Below are 22,133 nucleotides of genomic sequence, written 5' to 3' on the forward strand. Positions count from 1 at the left end.
GCACTCCCTCAATACTGCACTGGAGTATTAGCCTAGACCTTGTGATCAAGTCTCTGGAATGGGACTTGAACCCACAACCTTCTGACTCAGACGAGAGTGCTACCCACTGAGCCACAGCTGTATGTTAACATTCAACTGTTAGTCAACCTCCTTCCGTCCATGGTTCACAATTATGCGCTTCGAGTGAGCACGAGATGCTGTCCATCACTATGCACAGTCATTCTTCGGTGGTGGGAACCTAAAGAAGCAAAAAAAAAATTGGTTGCAGAGGAGGGAGAAAATGTTGTGTTTCTGTTGCACCAGCTGTATATTCTACCTTGGGAAATTACTTACAAACCAAAGGACCCTATGATCTGATTTATCCGACTGTTGAGTCTGCTCACACATAGCTTTCGGGTATCTAATGATAGAATCATTCATCAAAGCTCCATGTTTCTATGTTTCTCTTCGTGAAAAATACTCCCAAGCTCAGAGACTGACTGTTGTGAGTCACTGTGGAGATGTAAGTTGCAGGGTCAACTAGCTTGCTTTTCAGTCGAGAGAGAGTGAGAGAAATGGGCTGTATTGGCAAAGTAGCTTGCGGGAAACAGACCATTTCCACTGGCCGTGGTTTCAAGTCTGAATTGTACACTGACAATAAATTAAACGGCCAATGTCTGAGTAAACGTTTAGTTTCTGTTGGTGCTCATACATTTTGCATATGATGAATATTTTGTCAAGTTTATGATTTTATTTAGAAATACATTTTTGCAGTTATAATTATCATTTTTATTATTATATAATTATAATGGTTTACATGTGTAATTATGAAAGAAAGAACTTTCATTTGCATACCATCTTGTGGCTTTCAAACATCCCAGGCATATCATGTACAATAAATTACTTTGCAGTCACCACTGTAACGTAAGCAGAAGAGAAATTCAGTTGTACAAAATGGAATTTACATGTGTGAACTTATTCTTTTGGGGTACACATCAGTGGATTTTAGAATGGAGATCAAAAAGAATTGTCAGAGTAAACAATGTAATTATAGAGAAAATGGGCAAAATGTTCTCCAGGGCAGTTTGATCGCCTCGGAATTTGAAGTGCTAAAGAAGTTAAATTGTGGTTAACATTTGCAAAAAAAAAAGTAATTTCACAATTCAATACTGTGTCTATGGAACCACAAATGAAGCTGGTGAAACATCTCAATTTTAAAATTCTCATCAATGTTTTCAAATCCCTCCATGGCTTCTTCTTCCTATCTCTAACCTCCTCCAGCCCTACAACCCTCCGAGAACTCTGCGCTCCTTCACTTCTGGCCTCTTGCACATCCCCGATTTTCATCTCTCTACCATTGGTGGCCATGCCTTCAGCCGCCTAGGCCCTAAACTCTGGAAATCCTTCCCCAAATCTCTCCGCCTCTCTACCTCTCTCCTTTTAAGGCACTGCTTAAAACCTACCTATTTGACCAAGCTTTTGGTCACCTTTCCTAATATCTCCTCATATGGCTCAGTGACAAATTTTGTTTGATAAAGCTCCTGCGAAGCGCCACGGGACAATTTTAGAATGTTAAAGGCGCTATATAAATGTAAGTTGCTGTTGAAACAAAGCAGAATACATGAATGTTAGTCAACAGTGTAGTGATTGGAAAGCTCCATCTTAAAACTGATGAAAGAAGACTGGTGGCATTTTGAACTATGGTGTTACAGACATGTGTTGCCAATTAGCCAGACAAGAAGAAAACAAATGAGAGGGTTCTTGAACTGACAAAAGAGAAAAATGATGAGACTGATTTATGATCAGAAAAATGACATATTGTAAGCACATTAGTTATAAGAAGGTTGTTACTGTGTGGAAAAATTGAAGGTAATTAGTCAAGGCAGGTAAAACAAAGAATGCAGTAAAATGGCAGTTATAATAGTTTACGTGTAATTATGAAAGAAAGAAAGTAACTTCCGCGCAATCCACCAGCAGAGATTGAAAAGTATATTGGTAGTTGACCTCCACAACCGAAGCGGTTTAGAGAGAAGTGGAAACTATTTCAGGCCCAAATATTTGCTGTGTTGCCTTTTTGCCTTTACAATAGCGTGGCAGAGCGACTAATGAATTTGCAGGGACTCTCTGGAATCTGGAAGTCGGGTTACTGTGCCTAATGAATGGTAGACTGCATTGTGCAGCAAGGAGACTGCTTTTTGGAGGCTACGCCTCATTATACATTGACGATTTATTTAAATGATTTTCATGTTGCATCTTCCAGCTTTCTTTTGACAGCTCTGCTCATCCATTTGAAACAGGTGCTGCAGTGTGTAGATGGCCCAGCCATTCAGAGTACATTTCTTAAAGATGTCACTTTTTAAATTTTTGTCTTAATTTGCCCTTTCTGCATTTTATTGGTGTATTCATTTTCATGCTTTAGATCAATTTTTTTGCATTGCAAGACTTTTATTTCCACCTGCTCCTTACAGCAATCTTGTTTTCAGCTGTTGTTTCACTTGTTGCTGATGGAAAATTTTTAGGGGGGGTATTCCAATAACTGCCTTAGATTTCTAGGATGAAGAGTGTTTTCAGGAAGACACAAAACTATTTCTCACTCATTAAATATGGTCCTTACCACGGAACCTGCATTTACTGGTCCAGACAGTCGTTCCAGGGCTAATCAAAGAATTCCTCCACTTCACAAGGTTGGCTATCATAAAGGTTTACAATCTCTGGGAGGCAGACCTAAAGGCAACTTGTACCACAGAGGTGGTTCTTCCCATAGGCATGAAAGCCACTAATGCATCAGACCTTCACACCACCAGATCAGTCCAAATCACCACCTTTAATTACATAGAATTAACAGCACAGAAACAGGCCATTTAGCCCAATTGGTCTGCGTCGGTGTTGATGCTCCACACGAGCTTCCTTCCAGATGACTTAATCTAACCCTATTTCCTTCTAGTCCTTCCTCCCTCATGTGTTTATCTAACTTCCCCATAAATGTATGCTATTTGCCTCAGCTTCTCTCTGTGATAGCAAGTTCCACATTCTAACCACTCTCTAGGTAAAGAAGTTTCTTCTGAATTCCTTGTTGGATTTTTAGTGACTACCTTATATTTATGGCCCCAGTAATGTATACCAAACCAGTCAGTTGGCTGTCTACAGTTTGCATTGAGCAAGTGGCAGAGCCTTGGGCTGGATGTTAGCTCAGAGATGGCGGGTGGGGGGTGGGGGCGATTGGAAGGGCCTCAGGAAGATTGGAAGGTAGGAGGTGGAGAGAGATTGGAGGGACCGTAGGGTTAGATCAGAGACCTTGGCGGTTGGGGGGGGCGGATTGTAGGGACGGAGTGGAGAGGATTGCGCGGGGGGGGGTGGTGTAGATCGGAATGGTCAGGGGTTGTCCGACAGCAGGGGATGGGTGTAGCAGGTAAACTGGATTCAGCAGTTAAGTGGACAGGCACTTGCCTCCTGGATCCAGCAGTTCTCGCCTGTCTTTGGCTGACAGGTTTCCCAAGGCCCGGGAAACCCAACCGGCCAGGGTTTAATTTAATATGGTCGTTAATTCTGAGGCATGCTGCCTCATCATAACATTTAAATGACCAGCCCACGTCTTGCTACTTTCAGTATGATTATTTGTTTTGGCAGGTCATTGACTTATAGTCGATGCCATTTTTGAGTTGAGTTTTTTTAAAGTTGTTTGTCAGTTCTTGTTCTTAGTATGCATGTATTAAATGTTGAGTTGTCGGGTTCAGTGTTATGCTGTGTTGCTCCTATATTTAACACTTGAATTTCCATTCTGCTGAAAGATGATGAACCAGGCTAGGAACCGCATGGGCTCACTCTGTATTGAGTTGGTTTGTTCAAGCTATAGTTGGCCTTGGCCTTCCATGTATCTTCCCTTGTGCTCAGATTTCTTGAGGACCTATCAAACATGGCACAAACCTAAGCTGGGAATTCCCACACCCTCTGAAAGGTAACACTATATACAACCATTGCCTTTCTGCACAGACTCTCTTATTGTTCCTCCCTCTCCCTTGTAAAATGCCTGATTACTGTGGACTGCAGCCCCATTGTTGTGGGATTCTTTGTTGACTGACCACAAGTTCTCCTTGTTAAGGAAAGTTTAGTAGTAGAACAAAAACTTGCAAACCAGAATTGTGCAACTAAAGTGCTAAATCAGCCGGCCCCAGATTGCAAGCAATTCCACCATCCACGCTCTCGGCTGCAATCTAAATGCTCGTTCCATAAATTGCACACCAAGCCCTGCACAACCTACCTAATGAGCATCTAAACATACAGGAAGCTGAAGTTTCTCAAAGAAGAATGGAATTTTATTTCAAAGGTTCTTTATTTGTAAGCAGTAGAAGTATTATTTTCTGTTTACTTTTTCCTGGTATTTTTTTTTTAATTCGGGAATGTTCATTCTGTTGTATTACTACTGCTCTTTGATTTAAAACCAGAATCTTTAATTATTCTCGAGTTATATCCAAACATTATACTAAACCATTCACCAAACATAATTTCTTTGTTTATTTCATGTTGAAAATATTAAAATGTTGCTAGACTGAGTACCTAGCCTATTCACATCGAGAGCTCTCCTGTACTCTGACAGGCTAACAATACAAGATTTAGATCAATGGCATTTTCAAAGATGTACCTTGAGAGATACCAATCTGATTGAGGTTGCAGTTTCATGTGTATGGGGGAGAAATTCATTATTGCCCCGTTTGAGGGCAGTAACTTTTGAAAGACGGGTAATTTAGTGGCAGGCGCTAATATTTCCCTGTTTTCCTAAAATTGGCTTTAGTGCTCTAAATCAAGTTTACCACTTCCTTCTTGGAGCGCTAAAGGCCGCGTGTGGGGTGGAAACCTCAGCAATGCTGCACACTGGGCCGTGCAGCGCTGCCGCGTACAACGGGCCCTTCCCTCCCTAATTGCAGGCTCTGCAATTTAAAACGGATCTACCTGGACCAGCAAGGGAACGGCGAACCCATGCAACTGATCGCGGGCAAGAACCCGTGAAGAGAACAGCATCAACAAAGATAAGTTGTTGGCAGCCGGCTGCCTGATCCACGCTTCCTGCAGCTGCCGGTGTTTTTGCCCGGCGCTGCTGCTGGGGGCGAAAGTGAATATTGGGTCTGGGGCAATGCGCAGGGCGATGACGTCATGATCTCCCAAGCGCAGGAGATCGGAACTCAACACCATAGTTGCGCTGCTGAACTCCCACCCAATATGGCGGGAGTCGATGTCAGTGCCACGCCTGGTCAGAAAGGCTTTAGCGCTCCGGGGGCACAAACTGGAGGCACAAATGCACTGAATTTCTAGCCCTATGTTCCTTATCATCTACTTGCAGACAGGCTGAGATACTCTTGAGTGACATCCCAACACCAAGTTGAATAACATTCTTTGCCCTCTCTGTTCTACTTGTGCACTCTTCAGTCAATCAGAATTAAAATCACTTTTTTCTATCTACTTTAAATGTAGTTTAGATTTCCTTATTGGAAACTTTGTTTGGGTTGAGTTTTAGGTTTTGAAAAATTAACTTCAATACAGCATTTCCATGTTTAAAGTTCTTGAACAACAGTTGCATTGTTTCCTCGCTTTCCTTCTGAAGATCTAATCTAAGATCTAAGACCTTTTAACCTCCAAGAGAGCATGACAATCCATCACACTTGTGGTAATTGTACAAGCACAATGATGCTTTGCTGTCTTGACAAGTGTTTTCATTTCTTCCATGCCAAATGTCTCCATCGAACAGCTTTGCTCTGTGGCATGCTTGTACAAGATATACATGAAAGTGAAAGTTGAAAAGCAGAACAACTTTTTTATTTGCACCCTGACCCTTTCCCTTGATATGCCCTTTCTTAAACAATGGGAAACTACAAAAACAGCTCCCTCCAGCTCCAAGACTCTGAATCGTTTTGACACTAAGTTTGCCCTGGCTGACTCATGAAGTGAACTGCAAGCTTAAAAACACATGTAGAGCGTTCCCCGTTGGCTCAGTGAAATATATAGGCCCGCAAGGTCCCAGGTTTGATGCCTGATCTCTGCTGTGAAGTAGCTGATCTCATTTGGAGCCGAGGCAGGTGCACTACAATTGTCCTCAGTGCCTTTGTTTTAGAGATGGGCAGATAGGCCAGGGTTTGATTGGGCTTGGTTCTAGTGCCTCTCTGGTTGAATGGCCCACTGTCAAGATGAACAATGGCTAGGTGAATGCTGTGCCAGAGGGGACCGGTGGAACATCACCCCAGCAAGGAGTTGCCACATTCCGGAGGGAAGGAATTGGTAGTTTAAGAAAAAATGTTTGTCATTTGGGCCCATGAATGTTTGTAAGCATTTGGGAAAAAAACCAGAGGTGTCTTTACAAATATTACACTTAAAGGTACCAGAATTGCACTTTAAATAGTGAGTACTGGATACAAAGGTCTCAGTTGAATTTGGCATAGTCATCTGACTCACCGGCCTTGAAAGCACTGCGGTGTATAATTAATTAATGGCCCAGAAATCCCGGCCGGCTGCTTCCCGCAGGCGATCGGGTAAAAAAAACTTGTTAAAAAGATGCACACTTACCTGAAGCTGCTGCGCCCACGTGAGTTCCCGGTCCTGAGGCCTCCACTGACTGCGCATGACGTGCGCAAGGCTGGAGCTGCAGTCACATGACTCTGGGCAGCCAATCAAGGTAAAGTATGTTCATTCATAATAATGGGAACTCCGTAAGTTGGAGTTCCCATTATTATGAATGAGAACCCCTCCCCGCCCCCACAAACACACAACTAATAATAAAAAATAGAAAAAATACACCATGTTTTTATTAATTTAAATTAAAGTTGTTTATGTATTATAAAAAATATATTTTTCCGATTGTTTTAAAAAAAAAAAAAGTTTTTAAAATTATGGTTTAAAATAAACTTACCGTAGTGGGGAGGGTTTTTAACAAGAAAATGTGTTTTTATAATTTCATTTTAAAATGTTTTTTGTGTATTTTAAAACTTTTGCACCTGTAAAAGTAGGCCATGCGCCTGCTTTTATCAGGCACAATGTTTTCAGGACATTTGCTGGACAAGATATGGGTAAATACTGCAATCTTGCCCATGCAAATGTCCTGGCTGCCGAGATACAGAAGATCTGTAAGCTCCAGCTTGACGGACTGGAAAAGCCAGCTTTCAGCGCATGTGCATTGTGCGCTGAAAATCGGCTTTTGCGATGCCTTCCTGAGTCAGTACGGACCCGGGAGGCCGGAATTTCTGCCCCATTGTGCACTATGTGGAAGACTCCAGGGGTCACGGTCTTTAACTCCACCACAACAGAAACACACAGGTGCTATAATTTTGTGCTGTCTACCAACATCACTCCAAAATCTTCACTGAGATTTCACTACCATCCACAGTATAACTGCAGCATATTTCTTTACAAATTGTAATAGAGCTCATGTTTCACTCTTTTCATAACATAGTAGTATGTTCATAAACCAAGTTTGTGTAAAATGGTGCAAAACAATCTAGTAATAGATTGTTGCGGTTGACACACCACCTTCTAACATACCTAAGCGGTGGTGATATCGTATGCAAATACCCGTCTAGAATTCACTGTATCCTAATCAGCAAATGTGCACAGGAAAACTCCCATCGTGTGCAGAAGAACAGGGTGTTTTCCAGGCACCTTGCACAGCATTCCTTGCTCACCAATTACCACTAAAAACAAATTATATGTTTGTTATTTACAGGAACTTGCTGCTTTGCCATGTTTGCTTTTAAGATAATTAATTATATGTGAATTGCTTTGAGATGTCTGAGATATAAGGCCGGTGCAATATAAATGCAGTTTTTTCTTTTATAAACTTGATTGACCATTTTTTTCCCTGTTATGAGTACTGGAGGAGCATTGTTTGTGCTGACCTCTGTGTTGCACACTTCTGAACAATTTTGGAAAACTAGGCTAAATGATGATCGCCCTTGAAATTCTTCCTTTCACCATGAAAACAATTCCAGTTCCGACTTCGAAATTGGATGGTATATTTCTGGTAGCAATGTAAGGAGTCGTGCACTATATTGTAGAACTTTATCAAGAAAGTAATGGATATTACCATGTATTTTTTTAAACAGGAGAATACTGTAGCTGAACCAATGCCTGCTAAATTACCTGCAAGTAACCTCCAGCAATCAGAATTGCACTTCTTCAATGACAAACCAGGTACAAACATTGGAAATTGTCTCGGTGTATTTGTGCAATGTCAATTGTGCGGGTTTCTCTTGTTAGTCAAGGGGGAGCTGGTTAGACTCGCGTGGGGGTGTGGGCTAAGGGAGAAACAGTACACGTAGTTAAAATAGACAAGTGATTATGGGCGATTCTATAGTGAGGGGTAAATGGTTTATTTTGTCGATATGATCCAGAGTCCAAAATTGTATGTTGTTGAGAAATCACTGAGGAATACAAAAAGAATGAGAGAATGAGCGGCCAAAGGTTGAGCTTCTGCATGGGACCAATTTCCTTGTGATTGCATAGTATTTGTAACCAGTAGTGTGGCCGGTTTGAACATTTCGGAGCACCACAAATTGGGCACACTGACCTCCACAGGCAATTTCGTGACCCATGCTCCCAATTGCAAAAACTCCATGTTGGGAGACATTGAGACAAAATTCACTTTTAAAAATGAATAGGATATATTGTGTTACATTTTTTTTAAAGTCAAGTCTTTCTTCGCTTTCTCCCCACTCCCTCTTTAAAAAAAAAACACAAATTAATAAGGAAGTGCATCAATACTTATTTCCCAACATTATCTCCTCTCCTCACTTTTTTTTTTAAACTCAATAGATTTGGGTATTTAACGTCAGAATAAAAGTATATGTGGCATTTTTCATAGAATCTGACTGGAATAAAACAGTTGGCTTTGTATTTTACGGATCAGGAAAGAACCAAGCAGAAAGTTATAACTTTCAGTCACAGAATTATAAAAGATTATGTGAGTTTCAGATATTTCTCAGCACACACATGATGTCAAATTGCTGGTGATTTTTGTGACTTAGTTCTGAGCAAATAGATATAAAAACAAAAGCCAGTCTTGAATTTGTCAAACTCAATGCAAGATTCTCACAGCAACATTCAGACCATACTTTCGTATGTTACCAGTTCAAAACAAAACCAAGCAGCATCAAATGAATCATACTAATTTACAATAATGGCCCAAAGATTAACTTCAGTTAGTTTTGTTGAATTCGAACAATTTTATTTTTTGGGGGTAGGGAGGGGGTTTGATTTTGAGCTCTCGGGTTGCGGGTGATGGTGGTTGAAACAAGAACGCTTTTCAACTTTGAGCCTTTAACCTTACTTGCAAGCACAAGGTATTGTGTGATGCAGTTACAAATTAAGTTCCCTTTGCTCTGCCCAAAAATATGCCCCAAAGAAATATGTTGGAATAAAACCTTATAATAGATTTACTCTTTTGTGTATCTATCCAAAAGTCACCCCAGCCCCCAACTTTGACCTGGATACAATTCTTTGGCACTGGGCTGAGGGGGCATACATCACCCTGGCCTTTCTCCCCTTTTTCTTTTCTTAGTTAAGGGACATCAAAGCAATTGTACTAACTTGGCTAAGATCAACTAACTCCACACATACCAGGGATTGAACTTGGAATCTTTCTAATATGGCTCTACGGCTCAAATCCCTGGCTGAATTCGCCGAGCAATTGGGGGAATCATCTCTCTGCTCTATTTTTTCCTCTCCTTTTACAGCCCATATTCTCTTCCCTCTTTACTGGGCGACATTTCCATGGGTGTTATGTGCTCTTGGGTACGTTGCAGTCAGATTCAGATGAATTTATAATGGGGAACAAAGAAATGGCAGACCAGTTAAACAAATACTTTGGTTCTGTCTTCACGAAGGAAGACACAAATAACCTTCCGGAAATACTAGGGAACCGAGGATCTAGTGAGAAGGAGGAACTGAAGGATATCCTTATAAAGCGGGAAATTGTGTTAGGGAAATTGATGGGATTAATGGCCGATAAATCCCCGGGGCCTGATGGTCTGCATCCGAGTACTTAAGGAAGTAGCCATGGAAATAGTGGATGCATTGGTGATCATTTTCCAACAGTCTATCGACTCTGGATCACCTCCTATGGATTGGAGGGTAGCTAATGTAACACCACTGTTTTAAAAAAGGAGGGAGAGAGAAAACGGGTAATTATAGACCAGTTAGCCTGACATCAGTGGTGGGGAAAATGTTGGAATCAATTATTAAAGATGAAATAGCAGCACATTTGGAAAGCAATGACAGGATCGGTCCAAGTCAGCAAGGATTTATGAAAGGAAAATCATGCTTGGGGAATCTTCTGGAATTTTTTGAGGATGTAACTAGTAGAGTGGACAAGGGGAGCCAGTGGATGTGGTGTATTTGGACTTTCAAAAGGCTTTTGACAAGGTCCCACACGAGATTGGTGTGCAAAATCAAAGCACATGGTATTGGGGGTAATGTACTGACATGGATAGAGAACTGATTGGCAGACAGGAAGCAGAGAGTCGGGATAAACGGGTCCTTTTCAGAATGGCAGGCAGTGACTAGTGGAGTACCGCAGGGCTCCGTGCTGGGACCCCAGCTCTTTACAATATACATTAATGATTTAGATGAAGGAATTGAGTGTAATATCTCCATGTTTGCAGATAACACTAAACTGGGTGGCAGTGTGAGCTGTGAGGAGGACGCTAAGAGGCTGCAGGGTGAATTGGACAGGTTAGGTGAGTGGGCAAAAGCATGGCAAATGCAGTATAATTTGGATAAATGTGAGGTTATCCACTTTGGTGGCAAAAACATAAAGGCAGAATATTATCTGAATGGCGGCAGATTAGGAAAAGGGGAGGTGCAACGAGACCTGGGTGTCATGGTTCATCAATCATTGAAAGTTGGCATGCAGGTGCAGCAGGCGGTGAAGAAGGCAAATGGCTTGCAGGCCTTCATAGCGAGGGGATTTGAGTATAGGAGCAGGGAGGTCTTACTGCAGTTGTACAGGGCCTTGGTGAGGCCTCACCTGGAATATTGTGTTCAGTTTTGGTCTCCTAATCTGAGGAAGGACGTTCTTGCTGTTGAGGGATTGCAGCGAAGGTTCACCAGACTGATTCCCGGGATGGCGTGACTGACATATGAGGAGAGACTGGATCAACTGGTCCTTTATATACTGGAGTTTAGAAGGATGAGAGGGGATCTCATAAAAACTGAAATGATTCTGACGGGGCTGGACAGGTTAGATGCGGGAAGAATCTTCCCGATGATGGGGAAGTCCAGAACCATGGGACACAGTCTTAGGATAAGGGGTTGGCCATTTAGGACTGAGATGAGGAGAAACTTCTTCACTCAGAGTTAACCTGTGGAATTCCCTACCGCAGAGAGTTGTTGATGCCAGTTCATTGGATATATTCAAGAGGGAGTTAGATATGGCCCTTACGGCTAAAGGGATCATGGCGTATGGAGAGAAAGCAGGAAAGGGATACTGAGGGAATGATCAGCCATGATCTTATTGAATGGTGGTGTAGGCTCGAAGGGCCAAATGGCCTACTCCTGCACCTATTTTCTATGTTTCTATGTTTCATGCGTGAGCCTGGACAGTGAGTGTCCACAATGGATATCGCAGCTGAGACCGTCACAAGTGCATTTGTAACAAGTGTCTCTATCACAATCAGAAGTAGTTCTTGGACTGATTTTTCTCTATAGCTGCCTCAGCTGAGGTCACCTAACCTGCACAGATCGGTGATCAAACCTGGGAATCTCATGTCTGTCTGGGTCAGTTATTAAGAGACAGGTGAGGAAGTTTCTGTTCAATTTCTAAAGTAAGGAAATGTACATCAATGTTCTGTCAAGCAAAACAAGGGGATTGAAGGATTGTACGTGTTCAGTCCTTTATCCTACGGTTCCATAATATGGAAAATAGGATGCCTTGTGGCCAATTAATTTGTCGCATTCTGTGAAATTTCAACCTTTGTTATAATTGTTATGGAACCATTAATCAGATTCATGTACCAACTGTGCTCTGTCTGGGAGACCTGTTTTTCATCCGAGAAACTGGACTGGCCAAAATTACTCAGAAATCACACTCTCGCATTTTTTATACTAGGCTACTCTTAGCCAAAATTACTATGTGAAATAATTTGCCACAGTTGAGTAAATTTCATTCATCTCCCTGTATAACACTGGGAGGCATCCCATCAGAAGCAATTGGACTGAGAAAAGAATTAACAGAAGCTAATTCAGGCTGCTTGAATCATAAATTCTATTAAAAAGCTAGGAACATTGTCACTCCATATGAAAGACACCCAGCAAGGATGAGCACTTTCTGTGGAGCAATAAATCATGATGCGGGAGAGGAAATGGGACAGACAAACTGATGCAAACTTTGTACTAATTTCTGCATCTATTTTACAGATTTAAATCGGTGCACAAATGCTAGTTCCAAACAAATACCAGGTAAATTTTTTTTTTTAACTTCGTTCCAGGATGTTGGCATCGCTGGCAAGACCAGCATTTATTGCTTATCGGGATTTATTTATTGTCTATTGAGAAGGTGGTGGTGAACTGCCGTCTTGATCCGCTGCAGTCTTTGTGGTGAAGGTACTCCCACAGTGCTATCAGGGAGGGAGTTCCAGGATTGTGACCCAGCGACGACGAAGGAACGGCCAAGTCATGATGGTGTGTAACTTGGAGGAGAACTTGCAGGTGATGGTGCTCCCATGCACCTACTGCCCTTGTCCTTCTAGGTGGTAGAGGTTGCGAGTTTGAGAGGTGCTGCCGAAGAAACCGTAGCGCATTACTGGTGTATCTTATAGATGGTACACACTGCAGCCAAGGTGCACTAGTGGTGCTCGGAGTGAATGTCAAGTGTGGTGGATGGCGTGCCAATCAAGTGAGCTGCTTTGTCCTGGATGGCGTCAAACTTCTTGAGTATTGTTGGAGCTGCACTAATCCAGGGAAGTGGAGAGTATTCCATCACACTCCTGACTTGTGCCTTGTAGATGGTGGAAAGGCTTTGGGGAATCAGGAGGTGAGACACTCGCCACAGAATACCCAGCCTCTGACCTGCTCTTGTTATCCCAATATTTATGTGGCTGGTCCAGTTATGTTTCTGGTCAATGGTGACCCCAGGATGTTGATAGTGCGGAATTTGGTAATGGTAAGAAACATAATAAGAAGCAGGAGTAGGCCATTTGGCCCCTTGAGCCTGCTCTGCCATTTAATAAGATCATGGCTGATCTGATCATGGATTCAGCTCCACTTCCCTTTATTCCCTTATTGCTTAAAAATCTGTCTATCTCCGCCTTAAATATATTCAATGACCCAGCCTCCCCAGCTCTCTCAGGCAGAGAATTTCACAGATTTACAACCCTCAGAGAAATTCCTCCTCCAACTCAGTTTTAAATGGGCGGCCCCTTATTCTGAGACTATGTCCCCTAGTTCTAGTTTCCCCTATGAGTGGAAATATCCTCACTGCATCCACCTTGTCATTATCTTATATGTTTCGATAAGATCACCTCTCATTCTTCTGAACTCCAGTGAGTATAGGCCCAACCTACTCAACCTACCTTCATAAGTCAACCCCGTCATCTCCGGAATCAACCTAGTGAACCCTCTCTGAACTGCCTCCAATGCAAGTATATCGCTCCTTAAATAAAGAGACCAAAACTGTACACAGTACTCCAGGTGCGGCCTCACCAATTCCCTGTACAGTTGTAACAGGACTTCTCTGCTTTTATACTCCATCTCCCTTGCAATAATGGACAACATTCCATTTCCCTTCCTGATTACTTGCTGTACCTGCATACTAACTTTTTGTGTTTCATGCACAAGGACCCCCAGGTCCCTCTGCACTGCAGCACTTTGCAATTGTTCTCCATTTTAAAAAAAAAATTTGCTTTTCTATTCCTTCTGCCAAAGTGGATAACCTCACATTTTCCCACACTATTCTCCATCAGCCAACTTTTTTCCCACTCACTTAGCCTGTCTATAGCCCTTTGCAGATTTTTTGTGTCCTCCTCACAATTTGCTTTCCTACCCATCTTTGTATCATCAGCAAACTTGGTTACATTACACTCATTACGGTTCATACCATGGACACATCTCAGGAAAAAAGGAAAAACAGAGAACATTTCATATTCTTTTTTAAAAAATTTGACAAAATAATATTCCAAGACTATCCCTGATTTTTTTTTCTTGTACTTCATTTATACTCCTCCTTGGGGTTCCTATTTCCAATCTAATCTGGATTCCGAAGGAATGCTTCGCAGTATCAGTGTTCATCTGAAGAGTGCAGAGACCATAAGAGCAGGTCAGCAAAGATTTAGAAGCAATAGATAAAACCTCACATCAATTGAGATTTTTTGCTCAGGTAACAATTAGTGAATGGAGACAACTGGATATTTAGATTTTGAGAAGATGTTTAATAAAGTTCTATATGTAAACTTTTTAAGATTAAGGCTCATGAAATTAATGGCAAATATGGAGGGGGGTACTTCTAGTCATATTGCAACAAAGATGAACATACTAAGCTCTATGTTAGGTTTTGTGTTTCGGGTTTCTTTTACTGTTTTCCTCTTACAAAGAAAGCCTGCGCAGACTCGATGGGCCAAATAACCTCTTTCTGTGCTGTGCTATTCTATGATTCTATGAAAGAGTTGAAAAATTGGGGCCTTTCCGCTGGAACTGGATATTAAAGAGGGACCTTTAATTATCAACGGTTTTGAAAAGTCAAACCGTAAAAGATTGTTTCTGCTGTTTGGGGAATTGGTACCGAGGAAACCAAGACGAGGGCTATCAAGAACAAAGTGGGGCGTCAAATGATTTCACGCAGATTATTAGAACATGGAATGTTTTGCCACAAGTTTATTACATTTAAAGTGGAATTGGGTATGTATTTGAAAAGGAAAAATATGAGGAAAGAACATGAAAATGTGACTAGACTATGAAACATAGAAACAAAAGAAATAGGTGCAGGAGTAGGCCATTCAGCTCTTCGAGCCTGCACCACCATTCAATAAGATCATGGCTGATCATTCACCTCAGTATCCCTTTCCTGCTTTCTCTCCATACCCCTTGATCCCTTTAGCCATAAGGGCCATATCTAACTCCCTCTTGAATATATCCAATGAACTGGCATCAACAACTCTCTGCGGTAAGGAAATCCACAGGTTAACAACTCTCTGAGTGAAGACGCTTCTCCTCATCTCAGTCCTAAATGGCTTACCCCTTATCCTTAGACTATGTCCCCTGGTTCTGGACTTCCCCAACATCGGGAACATTCTTCCTGCATCTAACCTGTCCAGTCCTGTCAGAATTTTATATGTTTCTATGAGATCCCCTCTCATCCTTCTAAACTCCAGTGAATACAGGCCCAGTCGATCCAGTCTCTCCTCATATGTCAGTCCTGCCATCCCAGGAATCAGTCTGGTGAACCTTCGCTGCACTCCCTCAATAGCAAGAACGTCCTTCCTCAGACCAAATCTGAACACAATATTCCAGGTGAGGCCTCACTAAGGCCTTGTACAACTGCAGTAAGACCTCCCTGCTCCTATACTCAAATCCCCTAGCTATGAAGGCCAACATACCATTTGCCTTCTTCACCGCCTGCTGTACCTGCATTCTAACTTTCAATGACTGATGTACCATGACACTCTGGTCTCGTTGCACCTCCCCTTTTCCTAATCTGCCACTATTCACACAATATTCTGCCTTCGTGTTTTTGCCACCAAAGTGGATAACCTCACATTTATCCACATTATACTGCATCTGCCACGTGTTTGCCCACTCACCTAACCTGTCCAATTCACCCTGCAGCCTTTTAGAGTCCTCCTCACAGCTCACACCACCACCCAGCTTAGTGTCATCTGCAAAATTGGAGATATTACACTCAATTCCCTCATCCAAATCATTAATGTATATTATAAATAGCTGGGGTCCCAGCACTGAGCCCTGCAGCACCCCACTAGTCACTACCTGCCATTCTGAAAAGGACTAGTTTATCCTGACTCTCTGCTTCCTATCTGCCAACCAATTCTCTATCCACGTCAGTACATTACCCCCAATACCATGTGCTTTAATTTTGCACACCAATCTCTTGTGTCAAGAGCCTTTTGAAAGTCCAAATACACCACATCCACTGGTTCTCCCTTGTCCACTCTACTAGTTACATCCTCAAAAAATTCTAGAAGACTTGTCAAGCAGGATTTCCCTTTCATAAATTCATGCTGACTTGGACCGATCTTGTCACTGCTTTCCAAATGTGCTGCTATTTCATCTTTAATAATTGATTCCAACATTTTCCCCACTACTGATGTCAGGCTAACCAGTCTATAATTACCCGTTTTCTCTCTCCCTCCTTTTTTAAAAAAGTGGTGTTACATTAGCTACCCTCCAGTCCATAGGAACCGATCCAAAGTCGATAGACTGTTGGAAAATGATCACCAATGCATCCACTTTTTCTAGGGCTACTTCCTTAAGTACTTTGGGATGCAGACCATCAGGCCCCGGGGATTTATCGGCATTGAATCCCATCAATTTCCCTAACACAATTTCCCGCCTAATAAGGATTTCCTTCAGTTCCTCCTTCTCACTAGACCCTCAGTCCTCTAATATTTCCGGAAGCTTATTTGTGTCTTCCTTCGTGCAGACAGAACCAAAGTATTTGTTTAACTGGTCCGCCATTTCTTTGTTCCCCATTATAAATTCACCTGAATCTGACTGCAAGGGACCTACGTTTGTTTTCACTAATCTTTTTCTCGTCACATACCTATAGAAGCTTTTGCAGTCAGTTTTTATGTTCCCTGCAAGCTTCCTCTCAAACTCTATTTTCCCCCTCCTAATTAAGCCCTTTGTCCTCCTCTGCTGTATTTTAAAATTCTCCCAGTCCTCAGGTTTGCTGCTTTTTCTGGCCAATTTATATGCCTCTTCCTTGGATTTAACACTATCCTTAATTTCCCTCGTTAGCCACGGTTGAGCCACCCAATTTTATTTTTACTCCATACAGGGATGTACAATTGTTGAAGTTCATCCATGTGATTGTTAAATGTTTGCCATTGCCTATCCATCTTCAACCCTTTAAGTATCACTCGCCAGTCTATTCTAGCCAATTCACGTCTCATACCATCGAAGTTAACTTTCCTTAAGTTCACGACCCTAGTCTCTGAATTAACTGTGTCACTCTCCATCTTAATAAAGAATTCTACCATATTGTGGTCACTCTTCCCCAAGGGGCCTCGCACAACAAGATTGTTAATTAGTCCTTTCCCATTCCACATCACCCAGTCTAGGATGGCCAGCCCTCTAGTTGGTTCCTCGACATATTGGTCGAGAAAACCATCCCTAATAGACTCCAGAAAATCTTCCTCCACTGCATTGCTACTATTTTGGTTAGCCCAATCTATATGTAGATTAAAGTCGCCCATGATAACTGCTGTACCTTTATTGCATGCATCCCTAATTTCTTGTTTGATGCTGTCCCCAACCTCACTACAACTGTTTGCTGGTCTGTACACAACTCCCACTAACGTTTTCTGCCCTTTTTTATTCCGCAGCTCCACCCATACAGATTCCACGTCATCCAAGCTAATGTCCTACCTTACTATTGCATTATAATTTCCTCTTTAACCAGCAATGCCACTCCACCTCCTTTTCCTTTCTGTCTATCCTTCCTAAATTTTGAATACCCCTGGATGTTGAGTTCCCAGCCTTGTTCATCCTGGAGCCATGTCTCCGTGATGCCAATTACATCATATCCGTTAACTGCTATCTGCGCAGTTAATTCATCTACCTTATTCCGAATACTCCTCGCATTGAGGCACAGAACGTCAGGCTTGTCTTTTTAACATCCTTTGCTCTATTAGAATTTTGCTGTAATGTGGCCCTTTTTGCTTTTTGCCTTGGGTTTCTCTGCCCTCCACTTTTACTTTTCTTCTTTCTATCTTTTGCTTCTGCCCCCATTGTACTTCCCTCTGTCTCCCTGCGTAGGTTCTCATCCCCCTGCCATATTAGTTTAACTCCTCCCCAACAGCACTAGCAAACACTCCCCCTAGGACATTGGTTCCGGTCCTGCCCAGGTGTAGACTGTCCGGTTTGTACTGGTCCCACCTCCCCCAGAACCGGTTCCAATGTCCCAGGAATTTGAATCCCTCTCTTCTGCATCACTCCTCAAGCCACGTATTCATTTGAGCTATCCTGCGATTCCTTCTCTGACTAGCACGTGGCACTGGTAGCAATCCTGAGATTACTACCTTTTGAGGTCATACTTTTTAATTCAGCTCCTAGCTCCCTAAATTCATCTTGTAGGACCTCATCCCGTTTTTTACCTATATCATTGGTACCTATATGCACCACGGCAACTGGCTGTTCACCCTCCCGCTTCAAAATGTCCTGCACCCGCTCCAAGACATCCTTGACCCTTGCACCAGGGAGGCAACATACCATCCTGGAGTCTCGGTTGCGGCCGCAGAAACGTCTGTCTACTCCCCTTACAATAGAATCCCCTATCACTATAGCTCTCCCACTCTTTATCCTGCCCTCCTGTGCAGCAGAGCCACCCACGGTGCAATGAACTTGGCTGCTGCTGCTCTCCCCTGATGAGTCATCCCCCTCAACAGTGCCCAAAGCGGTGTATCTGTTTTGCAGGGGGCTGACCGCAGGGGACCCCTTCCTTCCACTGCTCTTCCTGTTGGTCACCCATCCCCTATCTGGCTGTGTACACTTTACCTGCTGTGTGACCAACTCACTAAACGTGCTATTCACGACATCTTCAGCATCGTGGATGCTCCAGAGTAAATCTACCCGCAGCTCCAGTGCCGCAATGTGGTCTGACAGGTGGTGCAGGCGGATGCACTTCCCGCAAATGTAGTCGTCAGGGAGACTGGAAGCGTCCCTGCCTTCCCTCATAGCACAAGAGGAGCATAACACATGTCCAAGCTCTCCTGCCATGACTTAACCCTTAGATTAACTTAATTTGGCAACAATAATGCTGAAAGGTTACTTACTGATAAAGAAAAAGAAAAACTACTCGCCAATCACTTACCCCCTTGGCTGTGACGTCACCTTTCGATTTCTTTCTACTTTTTTGTTTTCTCTCCCTGCGGCTGCACCAGCTGGCCTTTTGTCGGCCTCCCGACTCTACGCTGCTCCGCCTCTCCGAACTCCCGCTCCCCGACTAATGGGCCTTTTGTCGGCCTCCCGACTCGACGCTGCTCCGCCTCTCCGAACTCCCGCTCCCGACTAATGGGCCTTTTGTTGGCCTCCCGACTTGACGCTGCTCCGCCTCTCCGAACTCCCGCTCCCCGACTGATGGGCGTTTTGTCGGCCTCCCGACTCGACGCTGTTCCGCTTCTCCGAACTCCCGCTCCCCGACTAATGGGCCTTTTGTCGGCCTCCCGACTCGACGCTGCTCCGCCTCTCCGAACTCCCGCTCCCCGACTAATGGGCCTTTTGTTGGCCTCCCGACTCGACGCTGCTCCGCCTCTCCGAACTCCCGCTCCCCGACTGATGGGCGTTTTGTCGGTCTCCCGACTCGACGCTGCTCTGCCTCCTCCGAACTCCCGCTCCCCGACTAATGGGCCTTTTGTCGGCCTCCCGACTCGACGCTGCTCCGCCTCCTCTGAACTCCAGTAGAAGAGATAGGAGAGGTACAGTGAACCCAAATTAAACTTCTGGTTTTTGGACTGTATTTTTGTCTTGTAGAATTACAATGATATGAAAAAGAACTGTAACAACATATTGGCTGGTTGCTGGATTTTTGGCTCGATGGCTTGTGTTAATGACTAATTTAGTGAGGTGATGATACAGGGTGTTTAATTGCTGTTTAATTACCAACATTGGGGAGTTTGATTAACCAGATATATGACTGCCTTTAAATGGTGTTGACAGGTTACAGAAACTAGTCAATAAAATTGTTGGTGGAGTTTGTAGCAACCCTTGTTTTTTTTTTGGATTAACATATGCACCAGATGTTGGGAAATAACTAGTCTGTGTTCTGAGAATTATTGACAACTCCTTCAATGACCCTGCACCTGGCAAAGAAACAACACTATGTGTGAACAGAGCAGCGCATTCATTTCCCACATTTATTTACTGGACTCGATTCATTTGCATGGACAGCTATAAGTTTCTATAATTTAAATATTTTGATCGTGATATTGATGCTGTACGAAAGCTGAAAAGGAATAGTGGACAAACTGACTGAAAAAATATTTTTGGATTTAAAATTCCACACTAGAATGCTTTTTAAATAGACTGCTGGAGTGAAGGTCCAGCCTGTCCATTATTTATATACAAATTACAAGTTTGGTCATGTGGACGAGCTCTTTCCTTATTGGTGCTGATTTTGAAAACCATAAAAATCAAGCCTGGGTGATAGTTTTGCCAATCCATCTTTCCTTTTGCAAATCCTACTCTGCCAACAGGCTGTGCGGTAAGACCCTGCAGAGAGCAGCTGGCAGCTGGACAAGCCGTGCTTAAAACCATTGCTTTATCCACGGGAAAATGGAGATCTTCCTTGCTAGGTGTACATACATTTATAAAAATGCATGATTCTGAGCCTCAATTATAATTTAAGATAGATTTTTTTCATCTGCTACTTCTATCCAAGAATGTTATGCTTCAATCTGTGACCTCCTGTTTTAGAAGGTTGTCAAGAACTGGATTGCAGCCAGAAAAGGAAAACCAGACCCAGGTAATTTATGTGCCCTAAATAGCTTTTAAAATATCTAATGTTTATTAAAATAATTGTGCACACAAAATGCTCTATGTACTTTCGGGTGTACTGAAATACCCCGTGCATTAAGATTATCTATCTGATTTACTCAAGCACATTCCCTGTGGAAGCCGAACAAATGTGATAACCTAGTTAAGTGAGCTTTTCAAATTGGTTAAAAGGCTAGTTGCGTAAAGTAGTACTTGGAATGAGACTTGTTTATCAGACGCATCCCCGACACGATGGGTAACTTCTGCCTGCAACACTATTCATTCTAGTTGGGGTTTTTTTTGCTCTTTTTGTTCTTCATTAATGCCTCTTCAGAAATTGGCGATGACAATTTAGACATCTATGCTTTTACTATACACATTTTTCCAATTTTAATTCTTGAGGGGTAGAAATCTGCCTTGGGCGGCAGTGCTGAGTATCACATTGGCCACCTGTTACATGCCCCACTGGATATTGAAGGCAATGGAAATAAATATTGCGTGGTGAATATAACAAGCGACAGGTACAATATCACCCGTTGTATGCAACAACAACAACAGTGTGTATTTAGTTAGCTCCTTTAACGTAATAAAACATGCCAAGACACTTCAAAGGAGCGTCATCAATTAAAATTTGACACTGAGCCACATGAGATATTAGGGCAGATGACTCAAAGCTTGGTCAAAGAGGGAGGTTTTAAGGGGCGTCTTAAAGGAGGAAAGAGAGGTGGAGAGGTATAGGGAGGGGATTCCGGGACGTAGGGCTAAGGCAACAGAAGACACGGCCACCAGTGGCGGAGCAATTATAATCAGGGATACGCGAGAGGGCAGAATTAGAGGAACGCAGATATGTTGCCGGGGTGGGCAGGGTTGTAGGATTGATGGAGATTATAGAGCTAGGAAGAGAGAAGATTTTGAAAACAAGAATGAACATTTTTAAATCGAGGTGTTGCTTAACCAGGATCCAATGTAGGTCAGCGGGCACAGGGATGATGGGTGAGCGGGACTTAGTACGAGTTAGGACACGGGCAGCCAAGTTTTGGATGACCTCAAGCTTACATAGGGTAGAATGTGGGAGGCAGGTTGGAGTGCATTGGAATAGTCAAGTCTAGAGGTAACAAAGACATGGATGAGGGTTTCAGCAGCAGATGAGCTGAGGCAGGGGTGGAGAAGTGCAATGTTACGGAGGTGGAAATAGGCCGTCTTAGTGATGGCTCGAATTTGTGGCCGGAAGCTCATCTCGGGGTCCGAACAGTGCGGTTCAGCCTCAGACAGTTGTTAAGGAGAGAGCTGGAGTCTGTGGCAAGGGAACAAAGTTTGTGGCAGGAACTGAAGGCAATGGATCCGGTTTTCCCAATATTTAGTTGGCCAAAGTCAAACTTCCACCCAATAATGTTGTATAAAGTATGTCCCTTAGCTGCATAATCTAATAGATTTCCACTCAGGAATTTGACCATAACTCACGTATGACTTTGTCC

At 42.9% G+C, this 22,133-nt stretch overlaps 1 protein-coding gene across 2 annotated transcripts in view; it reads left to right on the forward strand.

Annotated features, from left to right (window-relative positions):
• reps2 (RALBP1 associated Eps domain containing 2) overlaps positions 1-22,133 on the forward strand; it is a 282,650-nt gene that overhangs the window by 208,583 nt on the left and 51,934 nt on the right. For both annotated transcript variants that reach the window (XM_070893049.1, XM_070893050.1), the window contains exons 10-12: positions 8,064-8,151; positions 12,373-12,414; positions 20,599-20,647. In XM_070893049.1, the coding sequence (XP_070749150.1) occupies positions 8,064-8,151; positions 12,373-12,414; positions 20,599-20,647 (179 nt within the window). The remainder of the gene's footprint in view (positions 1-8,063; positions 8,152-12,372; positions 12,415-20,598; positions 20,648-22,133) is intronic.

This window comes from Pristiophorus japonicus, chromosome 11 (genome assembly GCF_044704955.1).
Source record: "Pristiophorus japonicus isolate sPriJap1 chromosome 11, sPriJap1.hap1, whole genome shotgun sequence".
Classification (NCBI taxonomy): Eukaryota; Metazoa; Chordata; class Chondrichthyes; family Pristiophoridae; genus Pristiophorus; species Pristiophorus japonicus.